This window comes from Amia ocellicauda, chromosome 4 (genome assembly GCF_036373705.1).
Source record: "Amia ocellicauda isolate fAmiCal2 chromosome 4, fAmiCal2.hap1, whole genome shotgun sequence".
Taxonomy (NCBI): domain Eukaryota; kingdom Metazoa; phylum Chordata; class Actinopteri; order Amiiformes; family Amiidae; genus Amia; species Amia ocellicauda.
In genome coordinates, this window is record NC_089853.1 from 51,179,728 (window position 1) to 51,193,729 (window position 14,002).

General features: G+C 36.8%; 1 protein-coding gene across 8 annotated transcripts in view; it reads right to left on the reverse strand.

The window, feature by feature from the left end:
• pkig (protein kinase (cAMP-dependent, catalytic) inhibitor gamma) overlaps positions 1 to 13,153 on the reverse strand; it is an 84,530-nt gene extending 71,377 nt beyond the window's left edge. For 4 of the 8 annotated variants that reach the window (XM_066702697.1, XM_066702693.1, XM_066702690.1 and 1 more), the window contains exon 1: positions 13,036 to 13,152. Coding sequence is in view for 2 of the 8 variants with exons in the window: in XM_066702688.1 (XP_066558785.1) it covers positions 3,263 to 3,282 (20 nt within the window). In the remaining 6 variants the exon portion in view is untranslated. Of the gene's footprint in view, positions 1 to 3,262; positions 3,391 to 12,818; positions 12,992 to 13,035 lie in introns of those variants that run through there. The other 4 variants (XM_066702694.1, XM_066702692.1, XM_066702689.1 and 1 more) reach the window with 4 other exon arrangements.
• Between the last annotated feature and the right edge of the window lie 849 nt (positions 13,154 to 14,002).

The window sequence follows — 14,002 nt, forward strand, 5'->3', positions numbered from 1 at the left end:
TGTTCCTGAAATCAGGAGAGATTCATCGAACTTCCAGTTCAAAATAGAAACAGTTCTAAAGGCATTTCTGTTGGAATTTCATGCATTAATAAAAATAGGGACAACCTACTGACCACTTACGAGACAGCACAATCCCAAGAGAAAAGTCAATCCACAAATTGTGGATTAAGGCAAAAAAAAATAATAAGCAATAAACAAATAATGAAACACAAACAACACATATCATGTTTTTCTTTGCTACAATCCGCAAGGTTAAATACTGGTGGTCACTGAACCACAAATATTACAGATTTATATTATTACTATATCCATGTATTTGAATAAGGTTTAAATGTTTAATTTAAATTGGGGTAGATGTTATTTCAGCCCCGTTTCCTCTTAAATTGTTGCCATATTTCAGGAAGGAAAAAAAAACATTGGAATAACTCACTTTTGTTTTCCTGTTTGAAACTTTGGTGTACATGTTTATAGTGTAGTGGTCTTAACAAGTATGCATATGCTATTTTCCAAAAGTAATTTACCACTGTATGAAGTATAAGTTGTTCTCTGTTCAACTATACACGACAGTAACAAGTGTGTTGAATACTATTTTCCTAACATTGTTCAAATAGAGGGTGTGCATACTTTCAAACTTCAGCTCTACACATTCATATTACATTATGAAACCATAGACCTATTAGTGAATTAACGAATAAAAAGTAAAACAGACCTATTTGGCACAAACAAGAAACATGTGTCATAGAAACAACATATGGGACAACATAGCCAACAAAATAAATGCCCAAGAGGCATGTACAAGAAGAACTCGACTTCACAGAAAAAAAATATAATAATAAATAAAAAAATCCCTTGTTTCGTTCGGCCATTGACTGCAAAGGATTTAGCAACCAAGCATTGAAACTCACAATTTAATTTATGATTATGTTAGTTTGTAAAAAAAAATTGAGCCCCTAAAATTGGGTGGACCACATATAAAAATGGGTGTAATTCCTACACCGTTCAGCCAGTTTGGATGTATCTACCCTCAAATTAAAGATGAAAGTCTACGCTTGAAGCACATCATGATTGTTTCCTTTCAAATCCATTGTGGTGGCGTACAGAGCCATAAAGATGACAATTGTGTCACTGTCCAAATATTTATGGGCCTAACTGTATTTCTCTTTTTGTTTATATATTTTATATTATATTGATGTCTTTATTTATTTAAAATGTTTTTAATAACGCCACCTGTCCATGTTTTGTCCATGTTAAGGACAGAAAAAAATGGTCCTTCTTTGTACCAGAAATGTTCCTTCCCCTACTGCAACTAGAAAACTGTCTGTGTTTTTAGTATTTGTTGAATTCTTAATAACAGTTGCTATTTGACATGCCATGACGTCACTCAGTTGTCAGGAAAGACGAAATCCACATTTGATGAATCACAAACAGTTCTTAAACCGTTCTTATTCTGTCCAAAATAAGGAATTTTGAAATCAACACTTTGATGAATAGGGCCCAGTGTCTCCAGTATTGTTCTTGTGTATGTAAACCACCCTTTGTGGCATTTCCCTGCAAAAACAGCATGAGAGCTGTATGTAGACCCAATGTGCATATTAATTCACTCTATTTGCATGATGTCAGGAGAACAGCAGCTCGTCCGAGTGCAATAAACTAAGACCATGTAAACCCCGAGAGGGAGAGGGTCATCTAATCTTTGACTATTATCTTGAGTAAGCTTAAAACACACATGTTAACTCAGCAAACGGTACACAGTGATCTCACAGACTTGTTAAATATATTCCAATATGAAAATGAACCGGGTTTGAAACACGGGAAACAAAAAGCTGCCTTTATTCTAGGATCTAAAAGGAAACACAGCTTAGTTCTTTAGATACAACCTTTAACTGAACTCATAATGTTGCTTTCACACTATTTGCAGAGTTACAGTTAATTTTTTTATTGAGGTCTACTTTGGAATTATGTACAGTCACAACGGTGAAGTAAAAATAATCAAGATTCTTTCAATAATAGGACATGATATTTATGTCCAGTAATGCTCTTTTGACTGTCCCCAGGACCTGCCATATAGGCAATTGGGCCTTCTGCGCACTCACCCTGTGCCAGTGGAATGAGCTGCGAGGCCACCACTATCATTTGACGCATTTCTAGATCATCACTGTTTTACCATTTGCAGCTGTAGGGTGGCTTATATATATGGGTATATAAATATGCATGTATATTTAATTGTATAATTATACATCTGCATATAAATGATTTTTTTCCTCTCTTATTTTAGGTCTATGATGTGTTTTGTGATTTATGAAAACACTATATCAATTAAAAAATGTATTTAAAATGTGTTCTTATGAACTTCATGAGCTATGGATTTACAATTTAGATTAATTAGTTACTTGACATGACTGTTACTTGACTGTTGCCAACTTTCAAAGCAAATTTAAAATGCTACTTAAATGCAATGGGAAAAAAAAAGCTTACCACTACCACACTTACCACTAAATAATTTCCAGTCATAGTTTCTGTATCTCAAAAACAAACAAAAACTACTAAATAAAATATTTTTGTGAATAATATTGTTTAAATAAGTATTAGAAACCATTTGCTCCAGGTTTGCTACCAGCACAAATTTCAGGCTAAAATCTGTTTTCTTTCATTGTACACATTTTGTTACAGTGCCTTAAACTTACAAATCATCTCACTGCATAACTTTTCCTTAGTCTAAAATTTTAAGAGGTCTCACGACTGCAGTGCAAGTGCATCACCTTGAACTAAGGTGTCAGCAACATTAACATACAATATTATTAATAAATCACTTCCCGTTGAACCAGCCAACATGTTCCTTCCTTTTACAAGATACATTTGGAATGACCTCAAATATGTTTGTATCCATTAAGATGGTGAGGTAATGCAAAACATCTATAGTGGAAGAATTAAATTAATTTAGGTGGGGGATGAATCACAGCTGGCTGTATTATTATTGAATTTAAACTACTATTTTAAAGTATACATCACATTTATCTCCCATTGAAAACAAACATCTGTCTATAAGAAATTAAAGGGATTTTGGTGGTGATCTAGGAAATCGGTTTCAAAATTATTATTTTTTAAATAAAGGTTTTTAATAACCAGCCACAAACCTGTTAAAAGTAGGCTGATATTACAGATATACCTGCCAATACTTTAATGTGAATCATTCATACCAACAGAAGAAAGGGCACCATGTTCAAATTAAAGATTATAAAGACATGCTGCTTTAGCCACTTACCTTATTAAGACTAAGAACATAAGCTAATTAATAATAATTATATATAAAAAAAAACACACACTTAACTAAAGGCAAAGTTTCAACTGGAAACACTGTAATCCCTCAGAACAGTTTTGTTATGACCTTGCTCGGGATCCTTCATTACAAACACATTCCAAACATCTGCATCATGCATTTGCCCAAGCTAATCTGGGAGGATGTGGGCGTGAGGAAATTTGATTTGCTCATAGTCGTGAAGAGGAAGAAAGCAGAACATTCCCCGCAAGGAAGCTTCTTAAATCCCCCAGTTTCCAGGTTTAATTTGATTTGCTTTTATTTAACCATGTTACTGATTATTGTTATTTTTATTCAGTAAATAAAGTATGTGGGTTTGGAGATCCCTAAATTGCTTAACAAAAAAATCTTAAAAACTTAAAATGCTTCTACTTTGAAAAAATATTTAGTAATTGTGTAATTTAGCCCATGAAAATCTCTAAAGAGCACAACAGAAGTGGATTAGTGCATCTTCTAGCACTGCCTGTGACAAAATCAGAAAATGAACATTCCTGAATCAGCTTTCCACACCAACATTTAAAAAACTCTCTACTATGAAAAGGCTCTCCCCCCTGTGTAACACAATTACATTTTTAATATATGAATCAAATATTTCAACCAAATATTTTTAATGTTACAATTGGGCCCTTTTTTGTATATGTACCTATTTACAAGATTAATTATTTATTCACTTATTCTAGGTTTTGTATATAACCTAGACATGTATATAACAGAAAACAACAGATGTATGCATAAGACAATAGTACGTTAGGCATTTGCTCTGGGTTCAGGATATATTCTTGTAAAAGTTAATGTTAAATCAGATGATAATTACACAAAGCCTCTGCAATCATTAGAACACTATCTGAACAGCCCATTATTTCAAAGTGCTGTGTCGGACTGCTGCCAAATGTAATTCCAGTAATTGATAATAAATGTACTTTAGGTCATCAGTCAGTCAGGCACAATGTGTTTCATAGGCTTCCATTAAAGATTTGAAAGCAAATTACTTAGAGTTGTGTAAATATAAGCATTCAATATAAATATAAGCATGCTGTGGTTGCTGTAGCTTGTGCAGGCTTGCATGTTTAAAATACCACAATGTAACTTTTGCATTTTGTAAATGCACAGCAACGTTTAGTTTAGAATACAATTGTGTATTGCTGAATGTGAGTGGCACAGGGTAGAAATATCAGACATACATACAAAATCACAATTGGCTAAGACCAAATTTTGCATTAAATGATGAGTATAAGCCTTTCCTTTACATAAACCTGGTCTAAAGGGATCTATTACTTTTGTTTTATAACAAAATGCAGAAAGATTAAAAACAAAAAAGGTGTGCTCATGCAAATTACCACATGGGTCAGACTGTATGTTATGATCTTAAGGGTATTGCAAAACAGGCAATACATTCTCCTTTTCCACAGCAGTTTACATTACCTGCTCTATGACACCTTTGTAATACACTGCTTACAGGCACCAAGCTGATCACGAGAGGCATTTACTCCTGATAAAGAAGTGAAAGGGCTAAATACACCATCTATTTGTCCTATAAAAAGAACAGATAATATATCAGATTTCCCTCAGTGTGGTAGATTAAAAGATACAGGACCTACAAATCACTGTTTAGTATTTAGGTGCAGTTCAGTTAAGCATATACTGAACTGAATGTCAGGCAAACATTTTGAAGCCAAAGGAGAAACATTCATAGATTTCAGTATTGAACTACATAATCTCCAGTATGGCTTTAATTTGAGTAAAACCAGTTTCCTTTATTTATATTCCACTCAACTTTTATTTCTAAACTGCTGGTTTCTGTGATGAAGTTGTCCAGAGTTAGACAATAAGTACACACAATATCTACTCCTAAACTGAGCCAGCATACATTCCAGCATCTTTGGTGAGCATAATCATATTTAATGACTAAGTGACTACACAATAATTAAAGAGAAACAAGATTTTCTTACAAATAACAGACAATATAATATGCAAGCTACTTGTGGTTCCCCCCAGGTTAGTTTCTCGCTCAATTCAATTTTTTGTGGTGTTGTTTTCTGATATGCACTTATTAAAACATGCTTAGATCACCAATAAACAACTCCTTTATATAGGCAAGTCTCGTTGTGTGGTTACTGAATATCTTGGGTATCATTTACTACACTGACTTGAAGATTTAAAAGCAAAGCTGAAGGGAACATGTCAAGGTGCTTCATGCCAGATGCTTCTCTGAAGGTGGTAACCCAAAAAAAAGGTTAGATCACAAACACAGGGGAAGAGAAAGTGATCCGTTTCATGGCAAGAAACATTTTGACATCCCCAAAAACATTTCCACTCATGGACCCAATGGGAGATGAGAAAGTTTCAGTCTAGTAAAGAAATATGTCTCATTGTCAAAGACCTTAATGCTTAAGGAATTGACCACGTCAAACCAGAGGAGCTTTTCCAGATCAGCAGGGACACAAATGGAAATTGGGCTTAAAGGAATTCAAGACAGAAAACAGAAGACTTCTTCAGACAGAGCTGTCACAATCTGGAACAAACTCCCGGTGATGTGGTTGAAGACGACAATTTGGGAACATTCCAAATAGACTGGAATTGATCCTTGAATCACTTAGTTATTAATGGACACCAAACAAGCATGATGGGTTGAATGGCCTCCTCTTGTTTGAAAACTTTCTTATGTTCATATGTTCTAATGCTGTAAATAATCAGGCATGTTACAGTAAAACTTTTGGCACAAGAGATCCACTACCGGTCAAAAGTTTTAGAACACCCCCATTTTTCCCAGTTTCCCAGTTATTGAAAATTAAGCAGTTCATGTCCAGTGAATAACTTGAAATGGTACAAAGGTAGCGGTAAACTGCCAGAGGTAAAAAAAAAAAGTTTAGGTTACCAAAAACTGAAAAATAATGTACATTTCAGAGTTTCAGAGCATTATGTGGTGGTGTTATTCGCAGTGCCTGTGCTTAGAAGTTACACTGTATTCCTACAATGTGCATATTGTTTGAAAGCTTATTCTCTTGGGTACCAGCGCATTTTTCACCATCATTCAGAGCCCGGGGGTAAACCCGCAGTCTGCTCTGGGGGGGAGGAGTCTCATTCAGACAGTCACAAATCACTCAGTTTTGTTGTGTTTCAGAATGCAAGGAGGTATAAAAAAATATTTTTTTGAGAGTCTCAGCCTTCATGGGATACCAAACACTTGGCAAACAACACAACAGTGAAGAGTACACATGGGACTAAAGAGATGCACATGGATTTGGTGCCCTTTCAAGGTACCAGAGGGGTTTGTCAGTTTAAGGGGTTACATTTTGTTAAACAAAACAACTCCATGATTTCTTTTTTTATCGCCAATTGTTCATTTGTTCTATGCTTTAATTTCAGAGTACTTTGAGACATTAAACTGCATACATTTCAAAACAAAATAGAAAAATGGAGGTGTTCTAAAATTTTTGACCAGCAGTGTACATACAAATGAGTATTGAAAGTCTCGATTTTATTTATTTTTCTCTCAGAGTAATTGTTACAGTCTACTTACAAGAGAAAGCATAAAAGTAGGGTACTAAGCCACATAGATTACTGTGATGTGATGGCTGTTGTATGGGCTCAAATTAGCACCATAAGTATGAATTCAAAATAAAAAATATTGTAAACAAATAAAAATAATAAAGTTGAGAAAAAAATGATGTTGAGATAAAACAATCGAAAGAAAAATGTATAGAATTGTAAACAAAAATAATTATAGCAAAAGCAAAAACTAGTAATTGAAAGGAAATAATGTTAAAGCGAGAGCACTGGAGTCCCTGTCTTTGGTTGCAATGCTGCAATCCGGTCAGAGGGAGACGTATGTCATGGTCCACTAGGTTTGAGTGATGGTTCTTCCTAACCCAATCAGAGATCAGGGTGGGCTGGTCTGCGTTGGAATTCACGGTTCTCGGGTGATTTCTGTGTGGGATGGTAATCGATTGTTTCAACAGCAGCGCCGATTCCAGTAACTCCATAGACACATCCTGTGTGTGTTCACAGCCCTTCAGTCAAAAGCTGGAAAATCCCCACATTGGGTCCCACCGCCTTCTTCAACATATCCTCCACCCCATACAGCACTGAAACAAAACTGATGGACCTCACATCATTTAGCAAGAGGCAAATGGAGGGTCATTATTAAGAGCATGTGATGTCCAAGTTTATGTTTAAGTAAGAAAGAAACACACACACACACACACACACATACATACACACACATTATATATATATATGCACATATACACATATGCACGGTCACCTACAAAATTACTGGCGCCATTGATAAAGATGAGAATAAAGGCTGTATAAAATAAACACATGTAATATTTAGAAAGCAATTGTGTATAACTTTCATTAAAAACATGCTTTGTTTATCATTAAATTCCGAAGCCATGTAGTTGCACCTGTGTGGGTAAAATCAGTGGTGAACTCAAAGATTTGTTGCAGAGTGGTGACTGTCAGACCAGAACCGTAAATTCCAACAGCAACCAGCTCACCCTGCTCACTGATTGGGTTAGGAAGAACCGTCACTCAAATGTAGTGGACCAATGGAGAGCCATGACCTACGCCTCCCTCTAAGCCCCGCCCTCATGGAAAAACAGTGCCAAAACTCATAAACGAAAAAAAAAAAAAAAAAAAAAAGCAAAGAAACTGGCGGCGAAAGCAAAGATCGTAGCATCGCAAGCAAAGACAGCGACTCCAGTGCTCTCGTTTTAACATAATTTCCTTTAAATTATTATTTTTTGCTTTTGATATAATTATTTTTGTTTACAATTCTATACATTTTGCTTTCGATTGTTTCATTTTTTAACTCAACATACATTTTTTGGTTTACAGTGTTTTTATTTTGAATTCGTTACTTATGGCCCTTATTTGAGCCCATACTGTTGGTGTGAATTCAGCATTGTCTGGAGTAGATTCAGAATGATGAAAAAATCCTGTGGACTGTACTAACGAGAACAGCAGGAATGCAAACAGGATTCATTCCACAAGAACTTCGACAAGCAAGACATTCAATTACAGGGAAACAGATGACAGGAAGTAACACTTCAAAAATGATTTCTAATAAGAGTATGCATTTATTTCCATTCATGTAGAACAGTTTCTTGTTTTGTGAACAGTAAAGGCACCAATGCAAGGAATAGGTAGTACCACAGTTCCTCACTTCCCCACCCCCCCGGTTTTCTCAACACTGTAATCAACCTGTGTTTATGGTCATGCATTAGACAATTCATCTGCAGGGAGTATATTAGTTTCCCACAGACATGATTGTAAATCATCATGTTCTGGGGCCGTATATCAATGAAACAAAAGCAGTAGGGAGCAGTGAAATCTGTACAGGTACCTCTGTCAGAATGGCGTCCCTTTGGACTTTAGAAGCAGATTTCTCCCCAGCACCCAAGTGATAAGGAGAAAAAAAAAAAAAAAAAAAAGTGGTGACAATAAAACACAAAAATGACCTTGGCTTTAACAATAAGGTATCTTCCTCTTTTATTTAAAGGTTGCAGGGCCTGAACTTGAACAGCTTATATTACATTATTTGTCATTTAGCAGACACTCTTATCCAGATCGACTTACATTTGTACCCATTTATACAGCTGGGCATTTAGCATTCTAAGTGAAGTATCTTGCTCAAGGGTACAACAGCACTGCCCCACCCAGGATTTGAACCCATAATCTTCTGGTTATGAGCCCATAACCACTGCTCCACAGTGCTGCCTAGTACCTAGATAGCTATACAGTGAGCGAAAAAAGTATTTGATCCCCTGCTGATTTTGTACGTTTGCCCACTGACAAAGAAATTATCAGTCTATAATTTTAATGGTAGGTGTATTTTAACAGTGAGAGACAGAATAACAACAAACAAATCCAGAAAAACGCATTTCAAAAAAGTTATAAATTGATTTGCATGTTAATGAAGGAAATAAGTATTTGACCCCTTCGACTTAGTACTTGGTGGCAAAACCCTTGACGGCAATCACAGAGGTCAGACGTTTCTTGTAGTTGGCCACCAGGTTTGCACACATCTCAGGAGGGATTTTGTCCCACTCCTCTTTGCAGATCCTCTCCAAGTCATTAAGGTTGCGAGGCTGACGTTTGGCAACTTGAACCTTCAGCTCCCTCCACAGATTTTCTATGGGATTCTATGTGCTTCTTCTTGAGCCACTCCTATGTTGCCTTGGCTGTGTGTTTTGGGTCATTGTCATGCTGGAATACCCATCCATGACCCATTTTCAATGCCCTGGCCGAGGGAAGGAGGTTCTCACCCAAGATTTGACGGTACATGGCCCCGTCCATCGTCCCTTTGATGCGGTGCAGTTGTCCTGTCCCCTTAGCAGAAAAACACCCCCAAAGCATAATCTTTCCACCTCCATGTTTGACTGTAGGGATAGTGTTCTCGGGGTCATTCCTCCTCCTCCAAACATGGTGAGTTGAGTTGATGCCAAAGAGCTTGATTTTGGTCTTATCTGACCTCAACACTTTCACCCAGTTCTCCTCTGAATCATTCAGATGATCATTGGCAAACTTCAGATGGGCCTGTACATGTGCTTTCTTGAGCAGGGGGACCTTGCGGGCGCTGCAGGATTTCAGTCCTTCACGGCATAGTGTGTTACCAATTGTTTTCTTGGTGACTATGGTCCCAGCTGCCTAGAGATCATTAACAAGATCCTCCCGTGTAGTTCTGGGCTGATTCCTCACCGTTCTCAAGATCATTGAAACTCCACGAGGTGAGATCTTGTATGGAGCCCCAGACTGAGGGAGACTGACAATTATTTCGTGTTCCTTCCATTTGTGAATAATCACACCAACTGTTGTCACCTTCTCACCAAGCTGCTTGGCGATGGTCTTGTAGCCCATTCCAGCCTACAATCTTGTCCCTGACATCCTTGGACAGCTCTTTGGTCTTGGCCATGGTGGAGAGTTTGGAATCTGATTGATTGATTGCTTCTGTGGACAGGTGTCTTTTATACAGGTAACGAGCTGAGATTAGGAGCACTCCCTTTAAGAGAGTGCTCCTAATCTCAGCTCGTTACCTGTATAAAAGACACCTGGGAGCCAGAAATCTTGCTGATTGATAGGGGATCAAATACTTATTTCCCTCATTAACATGCAAATCAATTTATAACTTTTTTGAAATGTGTTTTTCTGGATTTTTTGTTGTTATTCTGTCTCTCACTGTTAAAATACACCTACCATTAAAATTATAGACTGATAATTTCTTTGTCAGTGGGCAAACGTACAAAATCAGCAGGGGATCAAATACTTTTTTCCCTCACTGTAACTATACTCATATACTGAATAATGCCATGCCAAAAAGGAAATTCCTATAGTTGCAACCATTTACATCCTACACATCACAAACAACAGAAGCAGTCTGCCTCTGTTTCCCTCTTTGCACAGTTTGTCCTTGAGGAATTTCAAGCGTATTTTGTGAAAATATGATTTTGGTATATACCTACAGACATGCTCAAATTTGTTGGTACCCTTACAGCTCATTGAAATAATGCTTAATTCCTCCTGAAAAGTGATGAAATTAAAAGCTATTGCATCATGTATATTTGCATGCCTTTGGTATGTCACAGAATAAAGTAAAGAAGCTGTGAAAAGAGATTAATTATTGCTCATTCTACAAAGATATTCTAAAATGGCCTGGACATATTTGTTGGTACCCCTTAGAAAAGATAATAAATAATTGGATTATAGTGATATTGCAAACTAATTAGATTATTTAATTAGTATCACACATCTCCAATCTTGTAATCAATCATTCAGCCTGTGGAGGGGTACCAACAAATTTGAACACATCTGTACATGGATCGTAATCCCAAATTATTTTCTGACATTTGTTTGGAAAATGTAGTCCTTAAATTATTATTATTATTTATTTATTGGCAGACGCCCTTATCCAGGGCGACTTACTACACAAGTGCAATACAAATCTTGCATACCACACAGAAACCCTTATAACCCTTGGCAAAATTTGATTGGGTCATACTACCATCCCTGTGCTTTAAGTTATGAAGGAGTCATTGCCCCTAATAAAATGCAAACTCTGTGAGGCTGTACACAAGTCTGTTCAAGAGCCTATTCCACTTTCTCACCTAGCAACATGAAGTTACAAAAAAGACCTGAAGCTGATCCAAACTACAATGAGTGTGGTGAAATAAAGGCCAAGCTAAACCATTCAATTCCACTGAAACAAATCACCAGCTATTGAATTGCACCGTATCAACTGCAATCTACGACTAGTCATTTGAAATTAATGTCTGGGTAACACAGGCTGACGTAATGGAATGCAATTGCCCCACAAAAATTGCACCACCAAAAAAATAAAAAGACAGGTTTTATTGGGTTTTTGTGGTGTTATAATGCCAGAGAGTATTTTATTTTAAACTTTCTCTTCTTTGGCCCCTCAGATGGATTCAGAAATCAGTTATCAGTTACCTTGACATCAGTCTCACCATCTTTAAACTTTTAGTTAAATATATCAACAAATAAAACTGTATACAGGCCTAGGCTGCACAGTATAAGCTACTTATCTACAAACAGATATTTCTGCCACCTTGCGCTTATAAAGAAATTATTCAGATATCACTAGGCTGTTTTATATTTCGCATGTTTTGTCTGGTAATTTCAATCTCTACCAGCCTTATTAAAATACAATAGCTATATATATTTTACTTTCCCATCGGTCTTGACCGCAGTTTATATTCCTCTGTGGGAATGGTTTGTGGATTACGCTTTTCGTATTTCGTGTCATATTTCCAAAGCATTCCTACACATTATAGGAAAAACTTAATTTAAAGGAGGGGGTAACCGTTGCTCTCTCTCTAACATCATTCAGTATTGAATTTGAATTTCACAAAATTAATAACAAACACCTACTTGACAAAAGGCATTTATTTGTGGGAATGACTACGTCGGTTTTAAAAGCATCACTGGTCAGCAACGAACGTTATATTGTACTATATATAATTTATGTATTGAATATGCTACATTTGCTAAAAATATAAATGTGTCCCGATGCATGTGAAGCTTGGTTCATATTAATTCCGATAGTCCGTAGATCAAAGACAGAAGATATACAGCAAATTATGAAATGCTATACAGGCTAAATCAGGAACACGCGTCAGTAAATACAGATAAGTTTATTAATTATTTCGATTGTGCAGACTTAAATGGCCCACTAGGCTACACGCTGCTTCTGCAATGGATCTGATTTACACAATGTTATTCAGCCTTCGTTGCTGGGTCGCATATACATTTGAAATATAATGTAGTATGGGATTTCTCACGGATTCAAAGGTGGGTACCACCACCTGACTTCATTTCCGATTATTTGACCCGCAAAAAACGGGAAAACCAAAATTTCAGCAATGCTATCAACCCAAGGGAAATTGTAATACATTGTATAATACAATTCCTACTTTTAGCAACAATCAATACATTTTAACAATATTTATTTAAAAAATAATAAGAGATGAAATATACAAACCACATTTCATATTGATATTCCTATGCTGTCATCACGCCTACGTGTTCCTTGTTTTCTGACCTGCTGTGTTTTTAAACGAGGATTTCAGGAGACACCCATTGCAATGTGATGCTTTGTTTGAAGCGAAAGTGTCTATATTTCAATTCAAGTGCGGAGGGCTCTGTATCAAATCCAAATGCAAGCAGTTCAAATCCAAAATAAGTTGCCCTGGACATACCTTAGCCATGCGATAATTGTAGTTTCTTGCGTCCACTTGTTACAATGCAGCAGCTCTTCGGTGTAACAAAGGCTGGAAACTTCCCTGCCTTCTTTGGCAACATCTGGGATCCGTTTCAATTGCAGCTGCCGACTGGATAGTAGTGGGAAACCACCCCCAAAGGCGGAGCGTGATACCCTGGTAACCAGCGTAAACAATAAGGAGTGACCGGAAAATTCAACCGCGCATTATTAAACAGCTGTTCCCCCCAAAAAAGGGTTGCCACAAATGAGGTATTTCTTGAATGTTTGCATTTCCCCCTGTTTTATTTTGTTATTTTACATGTAATTTTCCACATGATTTTTTAATTTTTTTTATTATTATTATTTCCCCCCTACATTGATATGACACAAGTATTCTGATTTTTAAGTAGGCCTATGCAAAATATATTCAGAAAGATATGTCAGTCACAAGCAAAGGAATTCGTGATAGACTGTCTTTGAATGTCAAGAGGAATATTGACATTATTTTATTAACTAGGTATGCACAGTACCATAGGCGGACTGGCCATCATGTCCGGTCAATTTTTTAGTTCGGTGGGCCGGTCGATACCCATGTGGGCCGGTTGCCCGTGTAGACAACCGGACCGCACACCAACACGCCAACACCCCCAACAGCCAACAAGGTAATTTACTTTGCCACAAAATTATACAACGTTAGAACATAAGAACATAAGAAAGTTTACAAACAAGAGGAGGCCATTCGACTCTTCGTGCTCGTTTGGTGTCCATTTGGTGACTTTAAATGTTCCCAAATTTTCAAGTTCTACCACATCGCTGGGTAGTTTGTTCCAGATTGTGACTACTCTCTGTGGAAAGAAGTGTCTCCTGTTTTCCATTTTGAATGCCTTGAAGCCCAATTTCCATTTGTGTCCCCAGGTGCGTGTGTCCCTGCTGATCTGGAAAAGCTCCTCTGGTTTGATGTGGTT